The 14,920-nt window shown below is 30.5% G+C and overlaps 3 protein-coding genes across 5 annotated transcripts; 2 read left to right on the top strand and 1 right to left on the bottom strand.

Moving 5' to 3' along the window:
* The first annotated feature begins 1,640 nt into the window (after positions 1–1,640).
* LOC137834434 (uncharacterized) lies at positions 1,641–4,355 on the top strand. Of its 3 annotated transcripts, XM_090302596.1 has the most exons (8): positions 1,641–1,681; positions 1,775–1,907; positions 2,399–2,502; positions 2,722–2,866; positions 2,955–3,095; positions 3,447–3,502; positions 3,590–3,837; positions 3,910–4,355. In XM_090302596.1, the coding sequence occupies exons 1-8, from the start codon at positions 1,641–1,643 to the stop codon at positions 4,353–4,355; spliced, it is 1,314 nt and encodes a 437-aa protein (XP_090158722.1). The 3 variants fall into 3 exon arrangements, with proteins under 3 accessions (XP_090158722.1, XP_090158721.1, XP_068498590.2); XM_090302595.1 differs by having other exon boundaries at positions 3,447–4,093; positions 4,202–4,355; XM_068642489.2 differs by having other exon boundaries at positions 3,447–4,355.
* A 3,035-nt stretch (positions 4,356–7,390) lies between these two features.
* LOC137834433 (uncharacterized) lies at positions 7,391–9,158 on the bottom strand. The gene is made up of 6 exons (XM_090302967.1): positions 9,118–9,158; positions 8,881–9,013; positions 8,276–8,379; positions 7,959–8,103; positions 7,728–7,868; positions 7,391–7,423 (listed from the first exon to the last, which is right to left on the bottom strand). The coding sequence occupies exons 1-6, from the start codon at positions 9,156–9,158 to the stop codon at positions 7,391–7,393; spliced, it is 597 nt and encodes a 198-aa protein (XP_090159093.1).
* Positions 9,159–12,354: 3,196 nt separating this feature from the next.
* Positions 12,355–14,339, top strand: LOC137834548 (dihydroflavonol 4-reductase-like1). The gene is made up of 6 exons (XM_068642574.2): positions 12,355–12,486; positions 12,577–12,746; positions 12,876–13,064; positions 13,138–13,300; positions 13,814–14,006; positions 14,108–14,339. The coding sequence occupies exons 1-6, from the start codon at positions 12,360–12,362 to the stop codon at positions 14,253–14,255; spliced, it is 990 nt and encodes a 329-aa protein (XP_068498675.2). The 5' UTR covers positions 12,355–12,359; the 3' UTR covers positions 14,256–14,339.
* The last annotated feature ends 581 nt before the right edge of the window (positions 14,340–14,920 follow it).

Below are 14,920 nucleotides of genomic sequence, written 5' to 3'. Positions count from 1 at the left end.
TATTTGAATGTGAAATGTGCATTATATTCTAAATACACATTTTATCATTGATTTTTTCTACTTTTGAAATTTTGACCATTTCGAATTTTCAATTTTACAAATTTTATCACTAAACTTTAAATCTTGTAAATTTTACTGTTGAATTTTTAATTTTTCAAATTTTATCATTGAAGTCTCAATTTAACGAATAATTTTATCATCCAGAATTTAAAATTATAGACATTTTATATTTGGGTTAATTGGATGTGAATTTATTAACAAACAAAGTAAATGAGTAAGGTGATAGAAAAAATTATCTAATATTAACTACTAAACTTTAATTATTAATTATCTTAAATTCTAAAATAATTAATAGTTAATGTTATACCAGTTTATAAATAACTTCATAAATATATATTTTAAAATTAATTATTATTCAATAACCACATGTTTGGGATTCAAAAATATTTTGAAAATTATAACTAAATGATTTAATCTAATGTACTATTTCAAATGTAAAATTTTAAAAATCTCAATGATTTTCTTTTATTTTGCAAAAAGTAGATTTAACAAGTGATTCATTGGTTATTTTGTGAAAAATAATTACTATAAATAATAGATAAAAATCAAAATCACGAAAATAATTTTGGAGATTCACAAAAGTTTATAAATTTGTTTTATAATATTCGTTTCTTTATCTAAATATTTAATCTAACTTTATCTTAAATAATCACTTAAAATGATTTATTATCTAAAAACTAAAAAAAAAGAAGATAATGTGTGGTTAATGTACTAAATAACACAAAAAAACTATTTTAGCGGTAAATTTATGAGAGCAAATTTATAAAGATAATATTTTAGCGGTAAATTTCAACAATATTTTTTGAATTATATATATTAAATTATATCTGTGTCTTTTTGTTATTGTATTATTGTATTTTTTTAACTTATTATTAAATTTGCACTGTCTGAAAATTAAACATAGAAATAGCAAATTTTGCAGCAGTCAAAAGCTGGCCAGAGTTATTCGTTAACGATTTCTTTTTATGACAAAGCAATAAAATTGTGAAATTTGACAATTGGCAGTTGACAGTTGAGTGAAAAAATTGTCAATTAATAATAAGTTAAAAAAAAACAATAATCCAATAACAAAAAGACAGTGCCAATTTAATATATATATATATATATATATAATTATAATGATTTCGATTTATTTTTTTATTAGTATCAGTTGCAAAAATTATATTGGCAGAAAAAAAAAATTTGTTGAAATTCACCGCTAAAATTATGAATAACAGGAATAACAGTCTTAAAGGTGCCATAAACCTCTTCTCTTTTTTTTCTCTGTTTTCATCTGCGTATGGTTTTCTCTCTCACAAAACCACTGCATTTCCTCTGTTTCAGAAACGTTTTCATTGCTACCTCTCATCTCGCTCACTTCTCAGACTTTCTTTCTTGCTCATCAAGAAACTGATAGGTCTTCTGTTATCTTCGTTTTTTTGTTTCATTCCTCGCAAGAATATATGCATCACAGTTTCTGCTTCTTCCTCTAAACATGCTTTTCATTCTTCATTTCAGACCATTCTTCTTCATCACAATCGTTTTGCAACCTATTTTTCACTTTTCCTCAGCTCCGAATATTCGGATCATCTGGACTCAACATGTTGGATGCGTTATTCATGCCGAAATTCTATTCAAAGTGGTAATCGTGCTTATCTGTTTCTCTTTTTTCATTTTTTCTCTCTCTTACTCTTTTTTCTTAAATTAATAACTATGGAATTAAATTTGGAAACAGCAAATCACGGTTGAAGTTGACAAATAAGAGGTTAGAGACGATACGGAAGAAAAGGAAAGCGGTGCAGAATTTTTTCAAGAAAGACATTGTCGAACTTCTTAGCTATGGCCTTGATTACAATGCATATGGAAGGGTAATTTTCCGTTCACGGTTCATTATAGTGCTCACTCTCATTTAACTCCATGGTTACAGGACTATAATCCTTTTCGATTCATGATAAGAGAATGAATAACCTATGTGTATGAAAAAAGACGTGTTCGGATCCTATTCTAATTTCCCTTTGACGATAATCTGCTTATTCGAACAACATGATGATAGCCAATAGAAAGAAATCAGTATGATAGACCATTGAAAAACAATGCAGGTTGAAGGGCTTTCCTTCAATGAGTTTTGTGATTGGTTCAACGAAAGTTTGAAGTGGATCCGAATACACTTTCTTTTTTATGTGCTTAGGCTATTTATTTTCGTCTCAGTTGATTTGTTTTGTAAAATTATCTCACAAAGGTTCCTACTGAGCTACGACTTGCATTAATTTGTTTCAATTTTATGCATGTTGATGTATATTGTGATATGTTGTGTAGACCATTTGTAACAACTTAGTTGGAAAATATACCTTGGAAGCAGGTTGAAGGGCTTCTCGTCGAGCAAAATATGCTGCTTTGCTATGAACTCGTGGGAAAGTTTGTTAATTGCGTATTGAGTCATGTTCGAGACCTTTGTAAGCAGAGGTATTATTTTCTATGTATGCATTATAATCTCTAAGGCAGAATTCATTTTATTTTTAAAAAATGGGACAACAAATTCTATGTATGTAATAAAAGATTCTAGCCTTTTTGGTCTTCATTCATTCTTGCGTTCCTTCTGATGCAACTGAGATGTCATATCTCAGTCACAGTTGACATTTCAGCCGAAATTATTTATGACAATATTTTACTCTTCTTCTGTAGGGATTGTCCTGATGAATGTAAAGAAGCTGTACAGTCATTGATATATGCAGCAGCAAGGTTTTCTGATATGCCGGAATTACGCGAGCTCAGAACGTTGTTTACCACAAAATTTGGGAATACTCTTGAACCTTACATAAGTAAAGAGGTAACCCGGTAACCCATGATACAAGTACGTAAACTATTTTCGTGGTGATCTCTTTCTTTCCAGTACTTGAATAATTGCTTATCTATAGTTTGTAGACAAATTGAGGCAAATTCCTCCTTCGAAAGAAATGAAGATCCAGCTGTTGCGTGATTTAGCACAAGAGTTCTTCATAGAATGGGATAGCAAGGCTTTGGAGCAGAGGCTTCACTCACCTTCACTGTTACTTGAAGTAAGTTTTACTCACCATTCATTAGTTTCTATCTAACCATTTTGTTCAGAATAAAAAATGAATAGGCTTTTTAGTCTGCAGGATAGAAAAGTATATATATTTTAATCCCCTTCTCATAAATAGTTGTTACTTTGCCTGAATTATGATTTAAGGGAACTAACTAACAATCATCTACCAATCTGAGTTGTATCCCGCTAACATTATATTCAACAAGTCAACCTTGATAGATATCAAGTTTAACATTGCATTTGGCTTACCTTACCTCAGCTTTTAAAGTTCTATCAACAACACAGTTTCTCGTACTGCTGATTACCGATGACTTATTTAGAAACATTCTACTTGTTGTTGCAGGATAAGTCTAAATACAATCCTCTAAATGATCGTGATGATCACATGAACAATGATGTCGCTGTCACCAAAATAAACAACTTGGTCACCGGGGGCAAACAGAGACAGGAAAGAAACTGGCATACATCAAATGGAAATGAAAGAGACACCCTATCTCAAGGAAGGAAGGATATCAGTGATGCATATTGGAGGGTGCAAAGCAGCACTGACAATGAAACAACCTCTGACAATTCATCCTTGGAGGAGCGAAACGCTTGTTCAAGTTCATTAGGGAGCATATCAGATAATGAAACAGAAATTAAGCAGCCATCTCCATTTTCCTACAAACTCGTTCCACCTCCTTACGTCAAAGAAAAATTGAATAAACCAACAGAATCCGAAGCTCTACCCGATGATCTTTACAAACCAGTTGTTCCAAAAGGGCAAATACCAAGATCAGTCAGGCGGAGACCTCTCAAACCACCACTATGCAATAACACTGTTTCAGATTCTAAAACTGGTGGCAGTGAGAAAGTGGTATACTCAAGTGGAAAGGAATCAGAGAAAGTTAATGGAGATTCAACGGATTATGAAGAAAATATAATGGATGGGCTCTTGATGCATTATAGTAAGAAACAATGTCCTTATGAATCAGGCATAGGAAAAGCAGCATGGCCAAAAGTTTGTCCTATGCAACGAGTAGAAGATGTCAAGGGACACCGTAAACAAAAATCAAGTGTACACCTTGTGAGAGGAATATCTCTTCCTTCTTACGACACAAATTCGATAGAAACATTTAAAGTGAATGGAAGAGGTACTTCCTTAGTACCACAAAAGTTGAGGACAGAGGGCCATGTGCATCCTAGTCTACCTGATTATGATGACTTGTCCTCTCGTCTTGCAGCTCTTAGGAACACAACCCAACCAGCTTAACAAGCATCACATTTTTTTTATTTTATTTCCTTTTGTTGTTGTTTCATCATTCTTTGTTAATCCAATATTTAGTTGCCATATATAGACTGGATGAATAGTTACTTGTATTCGTGTATGGATCTTCTCCAGATTGAAATCAAAAGAGCAACTACAACTACATTGTTGGTGCAGTTGTTGGCCACTCATTATTCAATCATGTTTGCAGTTTCAGCAAAACTTACCCGATGAGACATTGAAGATAAAAAATTAATTTTGTTATTCTTTTTTATCATAAAGTTAATTTATTGGATTAGATAATTACTAAGTTAATTAAATAATTATAAAACGATTTATTAAACATACTTATATGATTTCTTATTTTATAAAAAAGTATAGTTTAGGTAATTGTAATTTTAAGTTTCTTAGTTGATTTTGTATTTGGGTTAATTGGATGTCAATTTATTAACAAACAAAGTAATTGAAGTACTTATGTAAAAAAATAATAAATATTAGAAAAATTATTTAAAAAATTCTAAAATATAAATCAAAACTAAAAACAAAACAAATTATAAAAACACTGTTGCAAACAATTAAAGAACACCAAGAATCAGTAATTCTTACAGAAAAAAAAAAGAATATGGACAGAAAATAGATAGGTAAATTAAAAATATTTTTAGAAAATATTTTACACAATGTGAAAATATTTAAAAAGACATTTTTATTTATATATTATTTAATAGTATTTATTCAAATTTTATCCTTATATTCATGTTTTATTTTATTATTTTAAAATTATATGAGAGGAGATATTTGTCATTTTGTAACTTCTTTAATTTTAAAAACTAAATTTTGAATTTTGAATTTTAAATATTAAATATTAAATTTTAAATGTTAAATGATTTTAAATTTTAAATTTTAAATTTTTAAATTTTTAATTACTTATATATAGGGTTTCTCCTAAAATTTTGAATTTTGAATTTTAAGTTTCAAATTTTAATTTTTAATATTTTATTTATTGGGCTTTTGAAAAGATCCATCAACAAGTCTATAACAAAATATATAAATAAGTGACTTGTTATAATATTTGTCTCATTAATACATCATACTTATTTGAGAAAACTACGAGATCTAGAGGATCAAAGACGAAGGGAGTGCTTTGAATACAACAAGAACATCAGTGAAGACGAAGGGAGTGCTTAGAATACATCAAGAACATTGGTGAAGACGAAGGGAATGCTTTGAATACATCAAGAACATCGGTAGAGACAAATGAAAGGCTTTGAATTCAACAAGAACATCAAGAATATGGGTAAGCACATGCGAGTACCTAACAAATTAGCATTAGATAAAATGTTATCCTTTGATATCCGATAAATTTATATAGGTTTAATTATCCTTTTAGTCTTTATATTAATGGTTAAAAATCAATTTGATCTTCTAGATCTTAAATATTTAAAAACATTTAATGTTGTCCCATTTTTTTAAAATTAAATTTACTCTCATCTTTTTTAAAATTGGCAACTAGGGACGAAGAGAGTGCTTTGAATACAACAAGAACATCAAGAACACTGGTAGGGACAAATGGAGTGTTTTGAATACATCAAGAACATCAAGAACATTGATAGGGATAAATGGAGTGCTTTAAATACAACAAGAACATCAAGAATCGGTAAGCACATGTGAGTACCTAACAAACTATCATTAGATAAAATGCTATATTTTAATATCCGATAAATTTATATAGGCTTAATCCTCTTTTTAGTCTCTGTATGAAGGGTTAAAAATCAATTTCATCCTCTAGATTTTTTAAATTTTTAAAAGTTTAATGTTGTCCCATTAGTGCTTTGAATACAACAAGAATATCAAGAACATCCATAAGTACATGTAAGTACCTAACATATTGCTATTAGATAAAATGTCTTCTTTTGATATCCTACAAATTTATATTAATCATCCTTTTAGTCTCTTTATTAAGGATCAAATATCAAATTCATTTTCTAAATTTTAAAATTTTTAAAAAGTGTTTGTCCCATTTTTTTAAAATTAATTTTACTCTCAATTTTTTTAAAATAACTCAATATGATGGTTCCAATTTTTTTTAAAAACATTCAATGTGTTAAGAACACATGATTTATTCAATGTGCAGTAAAAAAAATTGTTAGGATAAATATGTTTTAACAAGAAAAATCTACGATAAAGAACAAATTAAATTGTTTAAAAAAAATTAAAAATCTCATTTGATCTTTAATATAATCTTTTTATATAGGAATCATCATTTTAGTCTTTATATTAAGAGTCAAAACTCAATTTCTTCTTTTATTTAAATTTTATAAATTTAAAAAGGTTGTTATTCTATTTTTATAAAATTAATTTTACTTTCAATTTTTAAAAAATAATTCAATATGATGTCCCAACTTTTTTTAAAATATTCAATTTAACACATTGTGAAGTAAAAATTTGTTACGATAAATAATGTTTTAACGAGAAATCTAACATAAAATTAAATTGTTTAAAAAAAATAAAAAATCTTATTCGATCCTTAATATAAATACTAAAAAGGATAATTAATCATTTACATATCCATAATATTTTATTTTGGTTTTCGAGATTAAATTATGGCAATTGAATTTTTATGTATAAAAATGGTACTATATTCCACATTCCACGAACTTAATTGGTAAATTAAAACTGTATATATTTTATAAATTGAAAAAAAATTAATTAACCCAATTAAAATCTAAAATAATTATATGGCCATAATAATTTTTAAAAAATAAAATTTTTAAAGAATGCAAAATCGATTTTCGTTGTATTTATTGAATAGAAAATCGATTATAATCTTTCTCTTTCATTATAAAGTTGTTCTTCCTAAACCACAGAAAACATAAGTAACAGGAACCATGTAAAATAACATTAATTTTACTTTCTATCACCGTTAATGCTGATACATGTATGAGAGGAGAAACTAATATTCATGTCACTCACTCGCCCATCCTCACATCTACCCTCAAATTAGTGGAACCATACACTAACTCCCACCCTCGGGGGAAAAACAATCAGTGCCTCAGAGGTTCGTATTTAGTCTTATCCTGCAACAACAAGTAGAATGTTTCTAAATAAGTCATCGGTAATGAGCAGTAGGAGAAACTGTGTTGTGGAGAGAACTTTAAAAGCTGAGGTAAGCCAAATGCAATGTTAAACTTCATTGGTAGATGATTGTTAGTTAGTTCCCTTAAATCATAATTCACGAAAACTAACAACTATTTATGATCTGATCAGAAGGGGATTCAAATATATGTACTTTTCTATCCTGCACACTAAAATGTCTATTCATTTTTTTTTTTCTGAACAAGATGCTTAGATAGAAACTAATGAATGGTGAGTAAGACTTACTTCCAGTAACAGAAGTGGTGAGTGAAGCCTCTGCTCCAAAGCCTTGCTATCCCATTCTACGCAGAACTCTTGTGCTAAATCACGCAGCAGCTGGATCTTCATTTCTTTCGAAGGAGGAACTTGCCTCAATTTGTCAACAAACTAAAGATAAGCAATTATTCAAGTAAGTTCTGGAAAAAAAGTTTCACACGAAAATAGTTTACGGAATATAAAAGTGTTCCCATCAGTTACCTCTTTACTTATGTAAGTTTCAAGAGTATTTTCAAATTTAAAGGTGAATAAGGTTCTGAGCTGACGGAGTTCCGGCAAATCAGAAAACCTTGGTGCAGCATATATCAACGACTGTACAGCTTCTTTACATTTATCCGGACAATCCCTACCGAAGAAGATTAAAATATTGTCATTGAACAATTTCGGCTAATACGTTCAAGAGAATAAAATGTCAACAGTAACTGCAATATGGACATCCAGTTACATCAAAGGGAGTGGAAGAATCCATGAAGACCAAAAGGAAAAGAATCTTTTATTGCATGCATAGAAAATAATACCTCTGTTTACAAAGGTCTCGAACATTACTTAATAGGCAATTGGCAAACTCTCCAACGAGTTCATAGCAAAACAACATATTTTGTTCGAGGAGAAGCCCTTCAGCCTGCTTCGAGGGTAAGTGTTAGACAACCAAGTTGACAAGTAAGTATAACACATATACTCAGTTGTTACACATGTACACAACATATCACAATATACATCAACATGCATAAAATTGAAACATATTATGATGCAAGCTGTAGCTCAGTAGGAACCTTTGTGAGATAATTTTACAAAACAAATCAACTGAGACGAAAATAAATATTATTCGGATCCAATTCAAATTTTCGTTGAACCAACCACAAAACTCGTTGAAGGAAAGCCCTTCAACCTGCATAAATTGTTTTTCAATGGTCTATCATACTGATTTCTTTCTATTGGCTATCATCATCTTGTTCAAATAAGCAGATTATTGTAAAAGGGAAATTAGAATAGGATCCGAATACGTCTTTTTTCATACACATAGGTTATTCATTCTCTTATCATGAATTGAAAAGGATTATAGTTCTCTAACCATGGAGTTAAATGAGAGTGAGCACTGTAATGAAGCGTGAAAGAAAATTACCCTTCCATATGCATTGTCATCAAGGCCATAGCTAAGAAGGTCGGCGATGTCTTTCTTGAGAAACTTCTGCACCGCTTTCCTTCTCTTCCTTATCATCTCTAACCTCTTATTTATGAGTTTCAACCGTGATTTGCTGTTTCCGAATTTCATTCCATTGTTATTTTTTAAGAAAAAAAAATCCAAAAAACTAGTAAGAGAAAAAAAAATGAAAGAAGAGAAACAGGTAAGCATGATTACCACTTTGAATAGAATTTCGGCTTGAATAATGCATCCAACATGTTGAGTCCAGATGATCCGAATATTCGGAGCTGAGGAAAAGTGAAAAATAGGTTGGAAAACGGTTGTGATGAAGAAGAATGGTCTGAAATGAAGAATGAAAAGCATGTTTAGAGGAAGAAGCAGAAACTGTGATGCAGATATTCTTGGGAGAAATGAAAGAAAAAAACGAAGATAACAGAAAATCTATCAGTTTCTTGATGAGCAAGAAAGAAAGTCTGAGAAGAAAAAGAGCGAGATAAAAGGAAGTAATGAAAACGTTTGTGAAAATGCATTTTGGTGAGAAAAACGTTTTTGAAATCGTAACACAGAGGAAATAGTGCGGTGCAGGGAGTGGTGGTTTTGAGAGAGAGAGAGAGAGAAAACCATACGCAGCAGATGAAAAGAGAGAAAAGAAAGAGAAGAGGCTGTTTGGTGTTGGTGATGATTTTGGTGATGAGAGCACGTTTCTGCCACCTTTAATATAACACTCTTATTCCCACGAGCAAAAAGATAAATATTTTAGCTGTGAATTTCAAAAATACTTTTTTTTCTGCCTATAATTTTTGCTACTGATACTAATAAAAAGATACTATAAGATAAAAAAAAATCGAAATAATTTTATATACATATTAAATTTGCACTGTCTTTTTTTGTCATTTTTGTCATTGGATTATTATATTTTTTAACTTATTATTAATTGACAATTTTTTCACTCCAATTGTCAAATTCACAACTTTATTGCTTTGTCATAAAAAAAATGGTAGACGAATAAACTCTGGCCAGCTTTTAACTGCTGCAAAATTTGCTATTTGTATATGTTTAATTTTCAGACAGTACAAATTTAATAATAAATTAAAAAATTACAATAATCTAATAACAAAAAGACACAGATATAATTTAACAATAACGTTACCTATTTCTCTCACTTACTCGTTTTGGAATCTTTTTTCTTAAACTAACAACATGTTGGATGCATTATTCAAGCCAAAATTATATTCAAAGTGATAATCATGTTTATCTATTCTTTCATTTTTTTTATCTCTTACTCGTTTTGGAATTCTTTTTCTTAAACTAATAACAATGAAATTAAATTTGAAAACAACAAATCACGGTTGAAATTCATAAATAAGAGGTTAGAGACGATAGGGAAGAAAATGAAAGTGGTGCAGAAATTTCTCAAGAAAGACATCATCGACCTTCTTAGCTATGGCCTTGATTAGAATGCATATGGAAGTGTAATTTTCCCTTCACGCTTCATTACAGTGCTCACTCTCATTTAACCTACTCAGCTACACTTGCATTCATTTGTTTCAATTTTATGCATGTTTCTGTATATTGTGTACACCATTTGTAACAACTGAGTATATGCGTTATACTTACTAATCAACTTGGTTGTCTAACACTTACCCTAGAAGCAGGCTGAAGGGCTTCTCGTCGAACAAAATATGTTGTTTTGCTATGAACTCGTTGGAGAGTTTGCCAATTGCCTATTGAGTCATGTTCGAGACCTTTGTAAGCAGAGGTATTATTTTCTATGCATGCAATCAAAGATTCTTTTCCTTTTGCTCTTCATTGATTCTTCCACTCCCTCTGATGTAACTGGGATGTCCATATCTCGGTCACTGTTGACAGTTTATTCTCTTGAACGCATTAGCCGTAATTATTCATGACAATATTTTAATCTTTTGCGGTAGAGATTGTTCTGATAAATGCAAAGAAGTTATACAGTCATTGATATATCCAGCAGCAAGGTTTTTTGATCTGCCAGAATTACACAATCTCATAACGTTGTTCACCCCAAAATTTGGAAATACTCTTTAACCTTACATAAGTTAAGTAAAGAGGAAACTCATGAACCACTCTTATAGTCTGTAGAGTGGAGGAATAGTTCCTTCTACTCGTGTATGGATCTTCTCAAGATTGAAATCAGAATGGTAACTACATTGTTGAGCACTCAGTTATTCAATCATCATGTTTTAGTTTCTGCAAAACTTGTCCCATGAGATAGTGAAGATAAAAAGCTAATTTTGTTATTCTTTTTTATCAGAAAGTTAATTTATTGGATTTGATAATTACTAAGTTAATTAAATAATTATAAAACGATTTATTAAACATACTTAAATGATCCCTTATTTTATAAAAAAAAAAGTATATTTTAGGTAATTGTAATTTTAAGTTTCTTAGTTTATTTTTAACTTTTATATTGTTTATACAACTCTTATAGTTTTTGTTTATCGTTGAAATAATTCATTAAATCTTTACAATAAATAGTATAGTGTAAAACATTAAATAAGGCAACAACAAAAATTTATTAAAGTGCTGCAGATGAAAAAAAAAACACTTCGGTAGTTGAAAATTCAAATGCTTCTTTAAGTAACTTTTGAAAGAAAAAATATCAGTTAATTAGTGAAATGAGTTCATATATTAAATATTTAAAATATAGTCAATTATAACTGCATCAGAATTACTTGTTTTAAATATAAGTTTTTTCTATATATTAAAACAAACATTTGTCATTTTAAAAATAAGATACGTAATTAGTCTTCTTTCAAGCTCTGATGATCCAATCTTAAGGAAATGAGAGCTCCTCTTTTGATAACATTCTGACGCTCAAGTAAGTAAGATCATCATCATCTAATAAACAACAGAGGAAGTACTCTCAACTCCTATTTCATATTATATTCATTATATTTATATTTTTACTGACTTGAGCGTCGGAGTGTCATCGCAGGAGGAGCCCCTCTCGTTTTTCGAAGAATGTTGAATCACTCGAAGGGAGCTCATCCAGATTCTGACCTACCTCGAGTTGGCAAGAACATTATCTTTTCATAAAATCTGAATATATATCATGCATTTAAATCTGAGTATTTTGTAATACAATGCAAATAAATTGGAAGTGATATATTGTGTGGAATTAGTGATATTTAAGGAAGAAAAAAAAAGTCTTTTCGGTGCTCCCAACTTGTAAAAAGACATTCATAAATATGCAAAACTGGAAGTTATAATGTTATATATATATGTCTTGATTCCATTTCCATTGGTTAAAATTAAACAATGAAAGGTAATAAGCATGTAAGTTCACCAGATAATGAATAAGGTAGGTCATGCATCCTTCATTGGTGACTGAGTTGAAAGAAAGCTAGATAATTAGATTGATCATCTTATCCTTGTGATGACTGAGGAGGAGGCTTCATATAGAGGCATGGAGAAGGGCACGATCCATGAGCTTCGCTTCTGATATGGAACACAAGGTATGTGTCACTGGGGCTTCAGGCTTTCTCGCTTCTTGGCTCATTAAGCGACTTCTTTCCTCTGGCTATCATGTCACTGGAACAGTCAGAGATTTAGGTTTCTCTCTTACCTTCTCCTCCATATTTCAGAAAAATGTTCATAAGCATTTATGTATATTGTTCGTATATGGTGGTGGCATACATGCAGGGAAGCAGAAGAAGTACGAATACTTATGGAGTCTAGAGGGAGCAACTGAGAGACTCCAACTAGTTCAAGCTGATTTGATGGAAGAGGGAAGCTTCGACAACGCAATCATGGGATGCAAAGGAGTCTTCCATGTCGCTTCTCCTGTACTCAGCATTATATCTGATCCTAAGGTATATATATACATCATGGTATATGTGACATACATCGAACATGGTAGCAAAAATATAGGTTTTTAATTGTTTGCTAGTACCATGGTACGTAGTAGCATGGAGTATTTTAACATGGTTGTCGAAAAACAGACTCAAATCTTGGAACCAGCAGTGAAAGGCACTCTTAATGTGTTGCGATCATGTCGAAAGAACGCAGCTCTTGGTCGTGTGGTGTTAACCTCTTCATCTTCCACTCTTAGGATAAGAGATGATTTTGATCCAAACATACCACTGGATGAATCATCTTGGAGCTCCTTAGAATTTTGCGAGAAACTTCAGGTATATAAGCATTTATGTTTTTAGGGTTCAAATGAAAAGGTGGATCAGCTCTAACTTTTAGCATATATTGAAGGCATGGTATGCGATGTCAAAGATCGAGGCAGAAAGAGCAGCATGGGAATTCTGCAGAGAGAATGGGATAGATTTGGTGACAGTTCTACCGTCATTCATCATTGGACCCAGTTTGCCACCAAGTTTATGTTCTACTGCATCTGATGTGCTAGGGTTGCTCAAAGGTACAATGCTTTTGCCCATTTTTTTTTATCCACAAAATCAACCAACAGAATACTAACTAAACTACTCTAACACCGACTAAACTACTCTAAAGCAAGAATCCCTAAAACCAGATAATCAACAAGTTTGAACTAAATCTAAATTGAATTTAAGTAAATCAAAAGTTAAAGACACCGATCTAAATAAAAAAAACACACAGACGAAATTTTAGAGAAAATCCTAGACCAAACCTTCAATCGAGTTAGGGGGAAAGTCTCTGAATCCATTCCACCTTTAAAGATAACATTGTTTCTAACATACCAGATTTCGCTAACCACTGAAATCCAGACATTTTTCAATACCAAATTAACAGAATTAGGTGCATTACACAGGTTAAAAAAAAAAATGGGAATGAGAGTTAAAAGATCAATAGTTTTCAACCCAAACAACACATAACAGAGACTCCATACAAGCTTTACCGTGAGTTGGTAGATTTTTGTTGGAGTAATAACTGGTTATTGTAATTGATTTAACAGGGGAAACTAAGAGATTCCAACTGCTTGGAAGGATGGGATATGTTCATATAGATGATGTTGCCCTTTGCCAAATCCTTGTTTACGAAGATGAAGGATCCCATGGCAGATACCTTTGCAGCTCTGTAGTAATGAATGAAGATGATTTAGCTGCATTGCTAACAAACCGTTATCCTACTCTCTCCATCTCCCAAAGGTTTGTTAATTAATCAAATGATATATCTTCAAAACTATTGTTTTATATAAAAGAAAAGAACAGTGATAAGTAAATTGAATATTGTCTTTTGTGATTTTCAGGTTCGAGAAAGTAGATAGAGCACAATACCAACTAAACACTCAAAAACTGAAGAGTCTAGGGTTTAAATTTAAGAGCATTGAAGAAATGTTTGATGATTGCATTGCATCTCTTGCTAAGCAAGGTCATCTCACAATTCCTGAATACTAAGATGCCATTTGATGAACTTAAAAGTTTATTGGAAGTGTAATATTAAGCTAAATTATCAATAACAATGGTTAAGTTTATAGTAAATATCACGTCAAAAGATCTATATTTATTGTGATGTTTATAATACTCAAAGTACCATAAAAATATTAACATCACACTACGTGCATGTTATTAAACAATTTCAACAAATTCATAAAGATGAATCACAAATCAACAAATCCCCACTTTAACTTTGACATTAATCTTTCTCCTTATCAATGTTATCGTGTGATATTGTTTCTAGCAAATCCAAACACTATATAAAATTGCTTATAAAATATTTTGTGAACATGTATCATCCATATTCTAAAAACACTCAGCCACAAAAGTTTAATAAAACATAGATTTTTACATTTTTTTTTCAATATAAATAAATCTCTTGTAAATGACGAATAATTATGAAAGTGTCTCTAAATTATATTTTATATATTTCCATGCTGTGTAAAAAAATAATTTTAAAATATTAATTTCAGTATATCAAGAGATAAATAAAGTTTTAAGCAGTTTTACTATCGGTTTTTTAGTAATTTTATATATAATTTTCTAAGGCCATATAGATAATAATAGACACTCAAAAACTAGTTATTAATCATATAAAGAATCAGTACCCAAGAAAAAAAAAACTC

Source organism: Phaseolus vulgaris, chromosome 5, assembly GCF_051622355.1.
Source record: "Phaseolus vulgaris cultivar YP4 chromosome 5, ASM5162235v1, whole genome shotgun sequence".
Taxonomy (NCBI): Eukaryota; Viridiplantae; Streptophyta; class Magnoliopsida; order Fabales; family Fabaceae; genus Phaseolus; species Phaseolus vulgaris.
This window is presented reverse-complemented; position numbering and strand designations above follow the sequence as displayed.

Coding starts and splice junctions, on each gene's coding strand:
- LOC137834434 (XM_068642489.2), top strand. CDS start 1,641: ATGTTGGATGCGTTATTCATGCCGAAATTCTATTCAAAGTG. Junction 2,867..2,954: donor AACCTTACATAAGTAAAGAG/GTAACCCGGTAA, acceptor GCTTATCTATAG/TTTGTAGACAAATTGAGGCA. Junction 3,096..3,446: donor CACCTTCACTGTTACTTGAA/GTAAGTTTTACT, acceptor TTGTTGTTGCAG/GATAAGTCTAAATACAATCC.
- LOC137834433 (XM_090302967.1), bottom strand. CDS start 9,158: ATGTTGGATGCATTATTCAAGCCGAAATTCTATTCAAAGTG. Junction 8,380..8,880: donor ATGACAATGCATATGGAAGG/GTAATTTTCTTT, acceptor CCCTCGAAGCAG/GCTGAAGGGCTTCTCCTCGA. Junction 7,424..7,727: donor CACCACTTCTGTTACTGGAA/GTAAGTCTTACT, acceptor TTGTTGTTGCAG/GATAAGACTAAATACGAACC.
- LOC137834548 (XM_068642574.2), top strand. CDS start 12,360: ATGAGCTTCGCTTCTGATATGGAACACAAGGTATGTGTCACTGGGGCT. Junction 13,065..13,137: donor AATTTTGCGAGAAACTTCAG/GTATATAAGCAT, acceptor CATATATTGAAG/GCATGGTATGCGATGTCAAA. Junction 14,007..14,107: donor ACTCTCTCCATCTCCCAAAG/GTTTGTTAATTA, acceptor TGTGATTTTCAG/GTTCGAGAAAGTAGATAGAG.